Below are 15,131 nucleotides of genomic sequence, written 5' to 3'. Positions count from 1 at the left end.
GGCGCGTGACGGCGAGGCAGCGCTGCAGGCTGAGCAGGCCGGTGAGCAGCACGCTGGCGTACATGCTGAGCGCGCACACGTAGTACACGGCCTTGCAGCCCGCCTGGCCCAGGGGCCAGGCCTGCCGGGTCAGGAAGGCCACGAAGAGCGGCGTGAGCAGCAGCACGGCGCCGTCGGGCCGCGCCAGGGGCAGCACGAGCGTGGCCGCCAGGGGGCGCCCTCTCGCGGACCGCCAGCCGGCCAGGCTCCACACCACAAAGCCATTGCCCGGCAGCCCCAGCAGCGCCGCCAGCAGCAGGAAGGCTGTACCCGTGGCCCGCGAGGTCTTCCAGCTCAGCAGCGTCTCGTTCCCCGGAGGACGGTAGCAGACTGACATTCTTCTGTCCTTCCGGGAGGCTGGAAAGAGCCGTGGGGCGCATTCAGGTGGGGCAGAAGCCCACGTTCCGCCTGATGCTAGTGAGAAGGGACTGAGCGTCCCTCACTCCCCTGCAGCCTGCCTCTGTTCTGTCTGGGGGCCTCTGTCTCTACCCCCCACCAGAACCCCAGCCCCAGCTCAAACACTACTTCTTGTAACCCATGTCCCCTGCTCTCTGTCAGGCCACCTCCCCAGTCCTGACTCCCAGGCTGTCCCTGCCTCCACCTCCACTCTTCTCACCTGGCCTCTCCTTCTTGGGCCGGCCCCATTCCCTATATGTATATACCGCAGGGCAAAAGTGAGTGGAGGGGAGTAAGGTCTAGTGGGCAGATCTACTTACCCAGCTGGGCGGGTGCAGGGTTGGGGGCTCTCCAGGGGCCTGGGGAAGCCCAAAGGCAAAGCGGCAGTGGGCAAGTTCCCTAAGTCTGTCCTGTGCCTGTCAGGTTGGCAGAGGGTGAGGCAGAAACAGGGAGGGACAAGGTGGGGCTCCTCTTGGGCCTTTCCAGGAGCCCTCCCTCACCCTGCTGCTTCCCATCACTAACTCGTCCAGGCATGTGAGAGCCCGCCTCCCACATGTGGGCTCCAGGAAACAGGATAGGCTGAGGGGGTGCAGATAAGGTTCCCTGGGTGTGTGGGTGAGTAGGGACACTGCTGGATCCTGCCCCTGGGTCCTGCCTCTGCGCTCATTTCCCCCCTGCAACACACACACACCCCCAGTTCTCAGCCCTCCCACCCTGCAGCTCTTACACTGTCAGGCATCCCTTGCCAGCTCTCAGCAGAGAAGGCAACCCAACTCCTCATTCCCATAGCTGCTGTATCTTTGCCTGTTTTCCGACTCCTGACACTGCTAAGCCCCACATTTCCTCAGCTTCCTACCTACCCCCTCTCACCTCCTGCCTTGGGCCCTGCCCCAGTCACTCCAGCCTCACGGCTCTCAGAGGACTATCAGTGACAGCTTTCAGTGTAAAGCATGGGGCTAAGTTCCCGGGGGGAGTGGGAGACGCACAGAGGTGTGACGGGCTTATAGGCTGCGTGAAGAGTTGTGACACACACCCATGAAGAGGCCACACTGCTGGGCTGCACCGGGATACGAGGTGAGGGAAAAGGAGAGGCTGCGGTGAGAGACACACTGGAAGGAAGCCGTCTCTGGGTGGCGACGTCAGGCAAAACTTAGGAAGGACATTTGGCAGATTGATAAAATTGAGGGAAGAAGGAAAAAGGCTTCTGCCTGTCAACAGCCAGAAAGGGGCTCCCTGGGAGCCAGGACACCAGTATTGTCTCAGTTTGGTTTTCCTCCCAGCAGAGCTTGAGTCGAGGGTGTGGATATAGGTAATCCTGTCTTTAGGCAGTCAGCTCGGGAAGCCAGAGTGAGAGCAAGGGAAGGGGAAGAGGGGAGCCAATAAGAGGGCGTTATTAAGTTCCTTCAGTGGGCTCCAGGAACCTCTGAGCACACAGAATACCTTCCGGAAAGACAGAAGGCAGATGTTTATGTCCAGCTCACCTTCCCCATTGTTTGAGGGTTGTCCTAGAGGCTTTAATGCCCTGACGCACACTTGCAGCCTGTCCTGTACAGCTTCAGACAAGGCTCCTGGACAGTGTGTGTGTGATGTGTTCACTGACAGTGAGAGTCTGAGCTTCCATACAACTGTTAGCACAACCACAGCTGAAGTGAGAGATGGGACACGGGATACCTCAAGTCCATTAAAGGAGGCATTTTCTCTGCCCCCAGCCATGACTGTGTGTGCTGTCGCTCAGTCATGTCTGACTCTTTGCGACCCCATGGACTATAGTCCACCAGGCTCCTCTGTCCATAGGGACCATAAGAATACTGGAGTGGGTTGCCATGACCTCCTCCAGGGGATCTTCCTGACCCAGGGACTGAACCCGCATCTGTCTCCTGCATTGGCAGGCGGGTTCTTTACCATTAGCGCCACCTGGGAAGCCCCCATCCATGACTCCTTCATGCTAATTAAGTGGCCAGTGGAAGGGAAAAGTGAGTGACTAATCCACTGTGACTGAAACAGGCAGTTCTAGAGAAGGAAGTCAGAGAAATGTTAAGCCAGCCCCTCCCCTGGACCACAGAAGGAAGAGCAGGAAAGCAGGAAGGCCAAGGTCCCAGACAGGATCCTGATGATCCTGGACCCATAGATCACACCCCGTGGGCGCACACTGCCTCCTATCCTGTTTTCTCCAAGCCCTGCAGGTCCTCAGCACCCCCTCCCTTTTCCTAAAACTGCAGTAAATTTTTTTTCAGTAGGTGGCAGCACATACAAAGCAAATCACACAACGCAGCTTTGCACAGATTGGCAGCTAGAAGTTCCCTCCATATAAAGAAAAACACCAGAGATTACATTCCATAGCTCCTGTTTACTCTCACATCACACACTACCACCAGAGACACACTCACAAAACCTCCATGGCTTCTGCCTTCCACCACCACGCCCCGCCTCCACCCCCACCTTGGACTTTGCCCTGCGTACTGGCCAGGCAGAGGGGGCCAGAGTCCAGGCTTGACTCATCCCCCTACTCACTGGGGCTGAGATCCCAGCTCTGGAACAGAAAACACCACCACTTCAGCTCCAACCCAGCAGAGAAGCACCCAGCCTAGGACGCCAAGGAGAGGCCCCTCTCCGGGTCCCTCCCTCCACCATGGAATACCTCTCTAACCTGGACCCCAGCAGCCTGCTCAGGTGACTCCTAACCCTCCACTCCAGCTCTGGGTGTATGGGCAGAGCCACAACACTCCATTCAGCCTCTAGTTCCCTAGACTCTCCAATTTGTACCCCTCCCCCTCCCTGCCACCACTTTTCACAGTGGGCTTGTCTAGATTCTGACCCACACCCAGTCCCCCATTCTCCTCATTCTCCCCATTCCCCCGCCAGCCCCCTACTTCCTCCATCCCCCACTCGGTAGTCTCTTCCTCTCCCTGGGCTACTCTAATCTGCACACCTAGATCCTCTCTCCCAACTCCCCTAACACTGCAGCTACCCCACCCACGCCCATCACCCCCAGTGCACTCAGCAGACCTCTCACCCCTTCCTGACCTTCATTCCCACCTACCAGGTCAGTATCCAACATGAGCGCCGATTTGGGCCGAAAGGTCTGGACCTCGGCTCCACCACGCCAGCGACCTTTCCGAGTCTGTGATAACAAGCGGACCACCCGGAAAGGCCTGACAGCCGCTACCCGTCAGGAACTGCTAGACAAGGCAAGTGAGTCAAGTCCCTGGGTTCCAAGAGTGGGGACAGCCAAGGAGCTAGTCAAGAGGGAGAGCTTGGAATGACGAGCAGAAAGAGCGGTGGTTATTACATGGCTGCCCCTCCCTCTGAGGGCTGAAAGCAGGGGGGTCAGCCCGATGGCTTCTACTGCATTTGAGACGATTCATTTTTTTTCTAAGGAGCAAGCTTGTCTTTGGGGGTGGGGAAGGAGTGGATAGGGTTGGAGCAATACATTTCAGAACTCCAATGTATGGAACGGCAATGTCTGACAGATCAAATTCAAATCCTGATTCTGCCACTTCCTACTGTCAAACCTTGGGTAGGTATTCAGCCCATCAAAACTTGTAAAAAGGAAACAATACAGCTGCCTCCTTGGGCTGTGGAAAGATGTAGAAGATAAGGTATGAAAGTGCTACAACAGATACTTGACCCTCGTGAAGACTCAAAAAGGTGAAAAGTCACCAATCCTGCAAACAGCTCTGGAGAACTCTGTGGGGTTGGGGAGAGTGAGATGGGGCGTTGGAGATGAGACCCCATCATGGCAGGCCTTGTCAGCATAATACCTTGACCCCAGAGAACTTGGCTAGCTTTTCAATTCCAAACCGGCAGGGGTGGCTTGGAAGCTGGGAGAGCTGACAGTGCCATGGCAGGAGCAAAACAGGACAAATGGGAAACAACGGGCCCTAATGAGGGTTTCCCAACAACCAAAGAACAGCGTGAGCTGGAGCCTTCTGCAGGGACGCCGGAGAGCCGGGGTCATCACCCAGCACCCAGGGCCGACCGTTGGGTGCTGGGCAGCTGGGCAGGGACAGGGCACAGGATAAGCTCTGCCCCTCCCCTCCTGCTTCTTGCCACTGGGCAGGCTCTGGAGGCCCTGGTGCTGAGTGGAGCGCTCACACTGGTGCTGGAGGAAGACGGGACCACCGTGGAGAGCGAGGAGTTCTTCCAGCTGTTGGAGGATGACACGTGCCTGATGGTGCTGGAGTTGGGACAGAGCTGGAGCCCCCGCAGGGTGAGAGGCCCATAGTGGGGCTGCAGTAGACCACTGATCCTTCTGTCTCTCCCAAGCCTCTTGTCTCGCCTAGCCCTGATCTTGGGGACAGAGGCTGAGAGAGGTGAGGAGTTGTCAGACTCCCCATAGAGGACAAACAATCCAGGCAGGCAAGGGGCAGGGGGTCAGTGTCTGTCCCAGGGCTGACAGGGTTTAGTGGTGAAGCTTCAGTACACTGATGAGGGGGTGCCCTGCAGAGTGGGGTGCTGTCATATGGCCTGGGCCAGGAGAAGCCCAAGCACAGCAAGGACATCGCCCGCATCACCTTCAACGTATACAAGCAGAGCCCTCGAGATCTCTTCGGCAGCCTGAATATCAAAGCCACGTTCTACGGGCTCTACTCCTTGAGCTGTGACATTCAAGGACTTGGCCCAAAGAAAATACTCAGGTCAGAGGCCACACATCACTTTTCCACCCCTACAGTTGCAGCCCCAACAATTCCTTCTCACGCTCTCCCCCACCCTGTTAGCTCTCCCTTGTGGAAACCCCCCAGCCTCCAGCCTGTGGCTGCCTCCCAGGCTCCCCCCACCTCTGACTTCCTCTTGTCTCCGCCCTGCAGGGAGCTCCTCCGATGGGCCTCCTCACTGCTGCAAGGCCTGGGCCATATGCTGCTGGGGATTTCCTCCACCCTTCGTCGTGCAGTAGAAGGGACTGAGCGGTGGCAGCGGCAGGGTCGCCTCAAACCCTACTGAGCAGGGGGTCTGGCCCTAGCCTCATTCCAAGACACAGACTGGAAAGGGCTGTGACGGCGTTGAGCCTGGGGGCCTGCACAGTGCAGACTGGCCAACTCACCTCATCTCCCCACTGTCCTCTGATGTGCTGACAACAGGCCTGTTGGCACGATCCTTCCAGTCCCAGCCTACACCCGTTCCTGAAGAACACTATCCCTTCCTGACCATCATTCCAGCCTCCCACTTACCCTGAAAGGCCACAGCCTGTCCCCAGGTGTCTGGATCCCATTCTGATTGCCACTACATCTAGAAGTCATACTCCCCTGCTGTCCCTAGGCTCCTCGGTGCCCTGAACAGAGCCCTCTCTAACCTCACCTTGAGATCTCTCTTTCTCTGTACCCTTCCCCCTGCAACATAACAAAAGTGTTTCCAATAAAAATATAAAAATGTTTATCGGTAAGACATTTGACTCCAATTTAAACTAGAACAGGGCAAGATAGATACTTCCTCTCCTCACCCCGCCGTCAACACCCAGTCCCAGATCCAAGCCCTCAGTCTTCAAGTATGGAGTTCAAGGCCCGCCTCCGCTTGGCCACCGCCCCCTGCTCCTGTTCCCAAGCCTCTCGACGCTTCAGGAAGGTAGTCAGGGCCACGTTTCGAGCCACATGGTGGCCAAAAGGGTCTCTTATCAGCTCCTGGTTCCGCTCCCCTGCAAAGGGAACCATTCGTGTTCAGTATCACCATGCAGTCATCCCCCTAGGCTTGAAGAGACTCTACTTGGGGAGAAGGTCCCTCCATTTTTCTGGAATCCTGGGTCTGCCTCAGGATAGAGTTAACACCTCACCGTCCAAATAACAAAAATGGAAGTGAAGGGCTACACAGAGGGGCAGACTACATGGAGGGGCAGGGAGAGCAGACTGCTCAAACCCACAGCCAAAACCACCCTTTAGAACTGAAGTCTCTGCTGAATTTAGGTCCACTCCCAGCCATCCAGCTTTTCAGAATAAGGAAAGGGAATGTTTGGAAAGGTCAAAGAGAGGCGCTCACCCAGCTCGGCAGCAATTTCCTTCCGGGCCCCCAAGGCTGCTCCGCTCCAGATAGCATCTAGCACACGGCTGCCATGGCGACTACAGGCCAGCGTCACATAATGTCCCTGCATTGAGGTAAGTAAGGTAGAGCCACCTACTGCTACTGCTAAGTCACTTCAGTCGTGTCCGACTCTGTGCGACCCCATCTAGGGCAGTCCATAAAAGGGTATTGTTGGTGGGGGTGGGGTGGGGAGGTGAAATTAAGAGGCCAAGTTGAAGCAGTCTAGGAACTACGCATCCTCTCTGTGACTGAAGGCCAGTCCCAGGGAAAGCACACACTCTCCAAATGGAGGGATGGCAGAGGAATCAAACAGGAGCCAAAACTCTAACCTTTAGGGTCTTTAGCACCCGGCGGCGCTGCTTGCGTGTCACGGAGGGGCTGGTGAGGACGGCATCGAGCACATGGGAGCCGGCAGGGCTTTGGGCCAGAGTCAGGAGCTGCGGTCCTGTCAAGGCACTGAGACTCTGGAGTATGAGACAGGGACTGGAGAAGTGCAGCAGATGCTGCAGCAGGAGAGACCCAAGAACTGCCACTTCCCCCAGGCCCCTGGCGGCGGCCATTTCCACCTGAGAGGACAAAGACAGGCAGTTAGGAGGCAGCCACCAAACCACCACCTTCACTTGGATGAAGCCAAGAGATCCCACCTCCCTCACCTCTGTGGGGAGGGGCTTCCTCAGCTCTGGGAGGCCTGGTTCCCAACTAGTCACAGGCTTGGCCTCTCCCCTGCCTCACCCACCTGGTGCTCCATGGGCACTGCCCCCTCCTCCTCCGCCAGTCCATAGTACACCTCATAAGCCATCAAAGCGGCAAAGAGGGGCACACAGGCCACTTGCCGGGAAGAGGGCTCTGCACAGTGGAATGCCTAGAAGGGAAGACAGAACGTGATGAAGCTGAGAACTACGTCATCTGACACCTCGGCTTTCCAGCCAGGGGAAAGCGTTCAGGACAGGTGCCTGACTCCACAAGAACATAACCTGCATGTGGAGAGGGTCTCATCTTCCTTGCTGTATTCACAGCCTCCATATATATAACAGGGGCTGAATAAGTTTTTTTTCCTTAAAAGTTCTTTCTTTGTCCAGGGAGACACTTTTCATTCCAGGGCCATGAGATGGCTCTGGCTTCATTTCCCCCATACCTGTGAACTCGCTGGGTATCAGATCCCATGGGTCCAGAAACACAACAACTGAAGATTAGCTAAATCCTAGCAGGTAGAACTTGAACTCAGGGTACAAAGGGGTTGCGGGTAACCCCCACTCACCTCCAACAGCAGCCGCAGGACCTGGGCTTGGTGGGTCCCAACTCTGCGGCAGGCGCCAACCAGGGCAATGACTACCCCTGGGTGACCCTGGGCCAGCACAGCTTCCAGGGCGGGGCTCAGCTCCTCAAACACAGGGGACAGCTGAGGGGAGACATGGGGTAAAGAATTTGACATTCTGGTAATGGTGGGCTAAGTTATTCGATGAAATCTTCCTGCCAAAAGCAACTAAAAATGCTAGGTAAAACATAAAAGCATTGGCAAAAGCCAAGACTTTGGTTTGGATGGATAAGGAAGGTCCAGAACAAAAGGAGTCTTAGAGGTGAGGCCTCACATGGGGAGGGGGAGCAAAAGGGAGGGCTAGAGTTAAACCTGCCCTTCCATCCTAGCTCTCAACCCAGGGGATCCTGGCAAAGCATGCCTTGGCACTAAACAGCAAAGAGAAAGAGAAGCTATGAAAGCAGTTTTGCTGCTCGCGTGGATTTACAGCCAAGCACCCAGAGACTGAGCAAGCCACGGAAGCTCAGGCTGAGAACTTGGATTAAGCCAATCTCCTACTGGCATTGGCACCTGAGAAAAGCTAGAGCACATCCTTTCTGGGAAGAAGGCACCCTCACCCTAAGCTCTGGGAAGCCTCCAGGAGTGACTTCTCAAGGGGAATGGCCAGCACACTGTTGGAAATACAGAGGCATGTACACAATAAAGCAAAGCCCAGTGAACAAGAACTAACAGAAACAGACTCGGCCAAGTTCCCAACTCACCAGCTCAGGGGTGGTGATGGCATCCAGGAAACGCTGCAAAGGGAAGTTGGCAATAGAATGTGCAGCCAAGGCCTGCAGATGTCCTTGGAGGTGATCTTCAAAGAGGCTCTGGAGCCTTGGGGGCTCTGACACTAGCAGCACCTGCTCCAGGAGCCTGGAGCTTGTCTGATCTCGCAGAAACAGCAATAGGGGGCTGGGGACAAGGAGAAGGTGATCAGATAGTCTTCACTTTATTCACAATGCTCACATCACTGGACTTATCATGGCGATCACTATGGACTTATCATGGTGAAGTGTACTGAAATAGCAAATCACTATACTGTCTAACAGGAACTAACATAATGTTGTAGATCAATTATACTTCAAGAACAAACAAACGGAGGAAAAAAGATCAGATTTTTGGTTACCAGAGACAGGGTGTCTGGGGGGAGGGGGAACTGGCTGGAGACAATCAAAAGTTACAAAATTTCATTTATAAGGTAAATATATACTAAGGATGTAATGCATAACATAATAAATATAACAACACTACCATATGTCATATACAAAAGTTGTTAAGAAATTAAATCCTAAGAATTCCCATCACTAGGAAAAAAAAGTTTTTTTTTTCTCATTTCTTTAATTTTGTGTATAAATGAGATGACGGATGTTCACTAAACTTATTGTGGTAACTGTTTCATGAGGTAAACCAGTCAAATCATGCTGTATACCTTAAAATTATATAGTGCTGTATGTCAATTATATCTCAATAAAACTAGACAAAAAAGTAAAAAAATAAACACACACATACAGAGAATGGAAACAAACAAAATACCCACATCATGTCATTCATTTCACATGGCCCACCACCTTGATCAATCCTGAGGCCCTGTCCATACCTGCCATCTGCTGAGGAATTCCGGCTACTCAGATAGCCAATCACAGCACTGCAGAGGTGGGCACAAAACTGGGGCAGCTTGCGGTGTAAGATCTGTAAGGCCACTTGAAGGCAGAAGCTGGATATCTTGTCAGTGATAAACACTGTGGGGGAGGGCAGAAATAATAAAAGTGGCTTTCCCAAAATCCAGACAACCTACACAACCTCAGGCAACAGGGTATAAGGGACTATGGACACAAATGGTCTAAACAGAGCCTTTACAACAAACCAGGCAAGATTTGAAAAAAAGACGAACAAGACCAATGGAAATAAGAGCCTTGTTTGATGATAATCCTCTCCAAAAAAGAAGATCCAAGATCTTCCTCTATTTCCCTCCTTACCAGCAATGTCCTTTAGAAAGCAGGAGCTCAGGTTCTGAAGGCAATTCAAGAAGGTTTCAGGGACCTCAAAATCAGTTGGCTTACATTCCCGAGATGGGGCCTTTTGTACTTCTGAAGGAAGATCAAGAACATATACAGTGGTGAGACCACAGACTGCCATCCCGAAGGGAGAAGAATTGCACAGCTGAACAAGGATTTGGCCTGGAGATGCAGAATGCATACAGTACAACTCAATGTCTCATCTCCATGACTGAACTGAGACTACATTTCCCTTTTAATTTTTCTAAGGAACTTCAACCAGCTCCCGCATGATCCATAGGAAATAGTCCAAACTCCTCAGTCAGGAATTCAAGGTGTTCCAAAATCAGGCCTCACCTAAACTCACTACCCTATTTCCCAACGTTTTTCAAAATGTAGGTCCGCTGCCTATGAGTGTATTATGAAATCAATCTAGTGGGTCTCAACAAGCACTTTTTATGTAACACACAGAATAAAATGAAAAGGGAGGGAATTCCATGGTGGTCCAGTGGTTAGGGCTCTGCACTCCCACTGCAAGGGGCAAGGGTTTGATCCCTGGTTGGGGAACTAAGATCTTGCAAGCCACACATGGCACAGGAGAAAAAAAAGGTTGGGGGGGGGGGCGGCTGGGAGAAAATATCAGTGGATTGTATGTAGAAAGGTCTTGCTTCCTGACCTTTGGCTTGAATCCAATATGTGTATGTACACACACATGTATATTGAATGATGCTTGAAAATTGTTTTCTTACTGTGAGCTGTAGTTAAAAAAAGTTTGAGAGGCAATGCTCAAGTGAATCACCTCTTCCACCTACCCCCATTCTTCTAACAGCTGTCCCCTAAACACACATAGGCATCCTCACCTCTGGGCCTCCATGCGCACTAATCTTTGGCCTGCTATATCCCTGTCCTAATTTCACTGCTAATTCTTCAAGGACATGAAGAAATCTTCTGCTTACTCTCTCCTTCTGAACTTCCTAAACTCTCCTTCCCTGGAGGTCCACACCCCTTTCTTGTAATACTTACCAGGTGACTGGGAGCCACGGTGCCTGGCTCTCTCAGACTCCAGAAGAGTCCCTCCCAATACCTGCAGCAAAGTTCTGACCACGAAGCTGCCATGTGTGTCTCCACAATAGAAAAGAAAATCATCACAGACCTCAGCAGCTAGTCCCAGGACCAGCTCCTCCAGGGTCTCCACATGACCATCCTTCCCATCCTCCTCCTCCTCCTCCTCCTCTTCTTCAGGGCTCCCTAGCAATCGAGGCAGCTGTAGCAAAGCGCTTTGCAAAACGTGGACCCCACATCGATGACAGGCCACAAAGCGCAAATTGGAGTGCAGAGCAGCCCATACGCGACACATCGGCTTCCGGGGACTGAACCCCAACAGTTCCTGTAGCATCTCACTGCCAGTCCGGTTTGTGGCCAAGGCTAGGGCCTGAGCCTCCACTTCCTTCAAAACATTGTGCACCATCAGCTCTGAAAAAAAAACAAGAAATACATTAAAGAGAATGAGAGGAGGTTATGCCTTAGGGGAGATGAAACTAAGTCCTCACACCCTGGGGACCCACGAAATTGTCCTTACCTGTCCTGAATTTTATACCCAACCAGTTCCTCCCTTGATCCCTCTCCCCAAGTTGCTCCCTACCTCGTTCTTCTCCCGTCTCGGGGGCCTCTTTCAGCGCGGACAGCGCTTGGCGGAAATACCCCAGAGCTTCTGGGCTCAGGTGAGGGTGCGCATCTGGGGCCGGCTCCGAGCGCCCATCCGGAGGCGAGCAGGGATGTCGCTGGCGGCCTGGTGGGGGGCGCCCCGCGCCCTTGGCCCCGCGCCCTCGTTTTCCGCCAGCTGGGAACCGGCGCCCCTGTTTGTGGGGGGAACGCGGACCCAGGCCCATGGGTGCTTCGGGGCCGCTCCGCCCGGAAAAGCTACCTTAGCCGCTGGGGGAACCTCAGTCAGCCGGTTGAGGGCCCGGGCCCGGCAGAGTTTCGACACGCCGGCGCGCTTAAGGCGCAGCATTACACGTCATAGCCTCGCGACTGCCTCTCTGGGGAAGGCGTGGCTGAGTCTCTGGATCTCCACGCCCCGCTGGTGGATCCTGGCCTCCGCCCCTTGTCCAGGCTCCTACGTGTCGTACTCTTTGACCCGATCCTCCGAGTCTCCTGCTGAAACCGGACCAGAACGTGTACTTCCACTCGACCGTCGTCCTCTTGACTTCTTGTCCCGCCCCTGCGACCAGAATTAAAACTCCTCGACTTCGAGAACTTTGTAAGCCAGACGGCACGAGGACTCCAGCGGCAGCACAGGTGGCAGGTATGGAGTTCGAGCTCCCTCCACATCGGGCTCAGGGTCCCTGGGCCTCGCGCCAACCCTCCACGCGGAAGCCGCACCTCTGGGCAAGGGGCCTGAACTCCATAGCTCAGGACTCTGTAAGACGTGCCGAGAGAGACTGCCCGCCACAGTCCCACTCAGAGTCCCAGTAGATGGCCGGCCTGGACAGCCCCTCGCAGCCCCCTTCTTCACTCCTTGGTCGCCCAAAAGGGACAGCCAACCTTGTCCGGGGCCTGCGCTAGTTATCCCTCTCAGAAACTTCTTTCCCCATCAAAGGATCTCAACCTTGGCTCCCCTTCCTACCTCTATCAGGATCACCCCCCTTCGACATAACGCAGTCTGCACGCTTCCCTCAGAGCAAGTCCTTTCTTCCACAGATTTAACCCCTTTGCTTGTTGAGTCATGCCAGCTACCATGAAGGGCCAGGTGTGCGTGGTGACTGGTGCCTCCAGGGGTATTGGCAGGGGCATCGCTTTGCAGCTCTGCCAAGCAGGTGCCACAGTTTACATCACTGGCCGCCACCTGGACACACTGCAGGCCACTGCTCAGGAGGTGAGTGCTTTCTCTGGAGTCCCAGGGGGCAGAAACCATCCGAGGGAGCTCTTTCCATTAACTACTCCTCTTAATCCCTTACCTGAAACCAAAATATTCCTCAATAAACATGAACATTTATTCTAAGTGGGATAAGTAAACCCCATAAGTAACTTCAGATCAGGGCACATTTTGCCATTAAGTGAATTTATGAAAAAAAAAAACAAAACTTTATTTGAGAGCTTTAGGGATTTTGGAATTGAATTTCAAGAGTTGTGGACCTGTGCTCTTTCTCTTTTCTTGTTAAGATTTTATTGAATTGTGTTTTCATTTGATTTTTCTACTGAATTTCAGTTAAATAAATTTTGGGGTGCCTTTGATTTGCTAGGCACTGGAGTTACCAAATTTAGTAGGACATAACTTTTGCTCTGAAGTCTAAGGCAGAAATGGATCCTTTCAATGTAATGTGAATACAGGAAGTGATAAGAGATGAAAGGAATGAGTATGAACATGATAAGCAATAAGTGTATCCAGAATGTACTAGAAATGTGAGTGAGCAGTTCGGCAGGGAGGTCAGAGGGTGGGACCCAGAGCATGAATCTTCAGGATATGAAGATTGTTCTTGAATAAATTATTCTTCTTTCTCTGAAGTTAGAGGAGGGGACACATTTGTATAGGAATAGGAAGTAGAGAGCGTTCGTGTCTGAGAGCTTTGTTTTTTCATTTACCAGGCAGCAGTGTTGGTGCAGTGAGGGTAAGAAGGCTGGGATTGAGTTGAGATTCCAGATGAGTGGTGAAGGGTGGGAGCTAAGGGCACAAGAGATGGAAATGACCAAGAATGAAGAAAAAGAACTCCTTTCTCAAGAGTTCCTCCTTTCTCAAGAGAGCCTCCAAGCCTATTTGTCCCTCAGCCTCCACATGCAGAGTAATACAATGCCTTGAACAGAGTAGACCTCAGAAAATGTCTGTAGATTTTAAACCTGGGATTCCCCATCCCCCTTGCTCCACGACAGTACCTAGCATTACTGACGGAGAAGGCAATGGCACCCCACTCCAGTACTCTTGCCTGGCAAATCCCATGGACAGGGGAGCCTGGTGGGCTGCAGTTCATGGGGTCACTAAGAATCGGACACGACTGAGCAACTTCACTTTCACTTTTCACTTTCATGCATTGGAGAAGGAAATGGCAGCCCACTCCAGTGTTCTTGCCTGGAGAATCCCTGGGACGGGGGAGCCTGATGGGCTGCCGTCTCTGGGGTCGCACACGACTGAAGCGGCTTAGCAGCAGCAGCAGCAGCAGCAGCAGCAGCAGCAGCAGCAGCATTACTGAAACTCCTCAAACAGACACCAGAGGGCAGTATTGCCCACCATGTTGCCTCAGCTACTGCCTGAGGCCTAGGATTGCCTCGCTCCCACGTTGAGGCTGACGGGAGCTGAGTTCTGTCTCACGTTGTGCAACTCGGAGCTCATATCCCTTCTGTCTCTTTCCAGGCGCAATCCCGGGGAGGCCGGTGTGTGCCCGTGGTATGTGATTCAAGCCAGGAGAGTGAAGTGCGAAACCTGTTTGAGCAGGTGGATCGAGAACAGCAAGGACGTCTGGATGTGCTGGTCAACAATGCCTATGCTGGAGTCCAGGTGCTTTTTGAACTTTGACCCCAGCTCCACACTTCGGACCTCCCCCTCTGACCTGAGTCCTCATCCCCACTGGTTGTCCCCTTCCATTATCCAGCCCCTTCTTGCCTCCAGAGCATACTATTCATCACTCTCCCTGTGCCTTCCAGCCGATCCTGAACAACTCTAAGAAGTCATTCTGGGAAAGCCCCGCCTCCATTTGGGATGACATCAACAACGTCGGACTCAGGTAGGTGCTTCCCCGGCCACCCACTTAAGGGCCTGGGCTCCCCTCAGTCACTCAGCCAAACATTAACAAGCGCCCTCTCCTTTTCCTTCTGATCTCCTCGTCTCTGTTCTCCCATCTGTCCTACTTGTCCACTGCCCTCTGAAGGAGTTTCATGCAGGTGAATCTGGGCCCAGGAACGTCAACTTTGGCCTTGTTTCTGTCCATACTTTTCATCTGAACTCGCCCTTGCCCGCTCTCCTGTCTCACTCTCTGCTTGTCCAAATGCATGATCCATAAGGAAGCCTCTTTCCTTTGGTAAAGCTTGCCACGGTATGTCCAAACATGGCTGCTTCTAAGTCGCTTCAGTCGTGTCCGACTCTGTGCGACCCCATAGATGGCAGCCCACCAGGCTCCCCCGTCCCTGGGATTCTCCAGGCAAGAACACTGGAGTGGGTTGCCATTTCCTTCTCCAAACATGGCTGGAGGAAAGAATTATTTTGTTTTAGATCAGCAGAAGGTCAGTGAGGAAGATTGAATGCCAGCCATCTTCGCCTTCCCCTCCTCACTCCAGGCCCACAGGCAAGAGTGTTCCAGGTGTGAGTAGAGAAGGCAGGGGTTTCACACGCATCTGGAAAAGGAATGAGATGAAACACAGCATTTACAGTTCACCCAGCATGACATACATCCTTCAGGTCTGTGTTT

The 15,131-nt window shown here is 53.2% G+C and overlaps 4 protein-coding genes across 4 annotated transcripts in view; 2 read left to right on the top strand and 2 right to left on the bottom strand.

The window, feature by feature from the left end:
* LTB4R2 (leukotriene B4 receptor 2) overlaps positions 1 to 3,552 on the bottom strand; it is a 4,301-nt gene extending 749 nt beyond the window's left edge. Inside the window, exons 1-2 of the mRNA XM_010831417.1 lie at positions 3,476 to 3,552; positions 11 to 396 (exon numbers count right to left, since the gene is read on the bottom strand). Of these exons, the coding sequence (XP_010829719.1) occupies positions 11 to 376 (366 nt within the window). The 5' untranslated portion in view covers positions 377 to 396; positions 3,476 to 3,552. The remainder of the gene's footprint in view (positions 1 to 10; positions 397 to 3,475) is intronic.
* On the top strand, positions 2,662 to 5,808 carry CIDEB (cell death-inducing DFFA-like effector b). The gene is made up of 5 exons (XM_010831358.1): positions 2,662 to 3,105; positions 3,479 to 3,623; positions 4,496 to 4,645; positions 4,882 to 5,072; positions 5,244 to 5,808. The coding sequence occupies exons 1-5, from the start codon at positions 3,065 to 3,067 to the stop codon at positions 5,374 to 5,376; spliced, it is 660 nt and encodes a 219-aa protein (XP_010829660.1). The 5' UTR covers positions 2,662 to 3,064; the 3' UTR covers positions 5,377 to 5,808.
* Positions 5,791 to 11,737, bottom strand: NOP9 (NOP9 nucleolar protein). Its single transcript, XM_010831359.1, has 10 exons — positions 11,378 to 11,737; positions 10,759 to 11,208; positions 9,718 to 9,828; positions 9,339 to 9,480; positions 8,461 to 8,653; positions 7,703 to 7,843; positions 7,181 to 7,306; positions 6,774 to 7,010; positions 6,403 to 6,508; positions 5,791 to 6,064 (listed from the first exon to the last, which is right to left on the bottom strand). The coding sequence occupies exons 1-10, from the start codon at positions 11,622 to 11,624 to the stop codon at positions 5,907 to 5,909; spliced, it is 1,911 nt and encodes a 636-aa protein (XP_010829661.1). The 5' UTR covers positions 11,625 to 11,737; the 3' UTR covers positions 5,791 to 5,906.
* Positions 11,738 to 11,764: 27 nt separating this feature from the next.
* DHRS1 (dehydrogenase/reductase (SDR family) member 1) overlaps positions 11,765 to 15,131 on the top strand; it is a 9,036-nt gene continuing 5,669 nt past the window's right edge. The window contains exons 1-4 of the mRNA XM_010831354.1: positions 11,765 to 12,040; positions 12,436 to 12,610; positions 14,081 to 14,224; positions 14,371 to 14,450. Of these exons, the coding sequence (XP_010829656.1) occupies positions 12,461 to 12,610; positions 14,081 to 14,224; positions 14,371 to 14,450 (374 nt within the window). The 5' untranslated portion in view covers positions 11,765 to 12,040; positions 12,436 to 12,460. The remainder of the gene's footprint in view (positions 12,041 to 12,435; positions 12,611 to 14,080; positions 14,225 to 14,370; positions 14,451 to 15,131) is intronic.

Source organism: Bison bison, unplaced genomic scaffold, assembly GCF_000754665.1.
Source record: "Bison bison bison isolate TAMUID 2011002044 unplaced genomic scaffold, Bison_UMD1.0 scf7180017864526, whole genome shotgun sequence".
NCBI lineage: Eukaryota > Metazoa > Chordata > Mammalia > Artiodactyla > Bovidae > Bison > Bison bison.
Note: the sequence above shows the minus strand (reverse complement) of the source record. Positions and strands in the feature narration are given on the sequence as shown.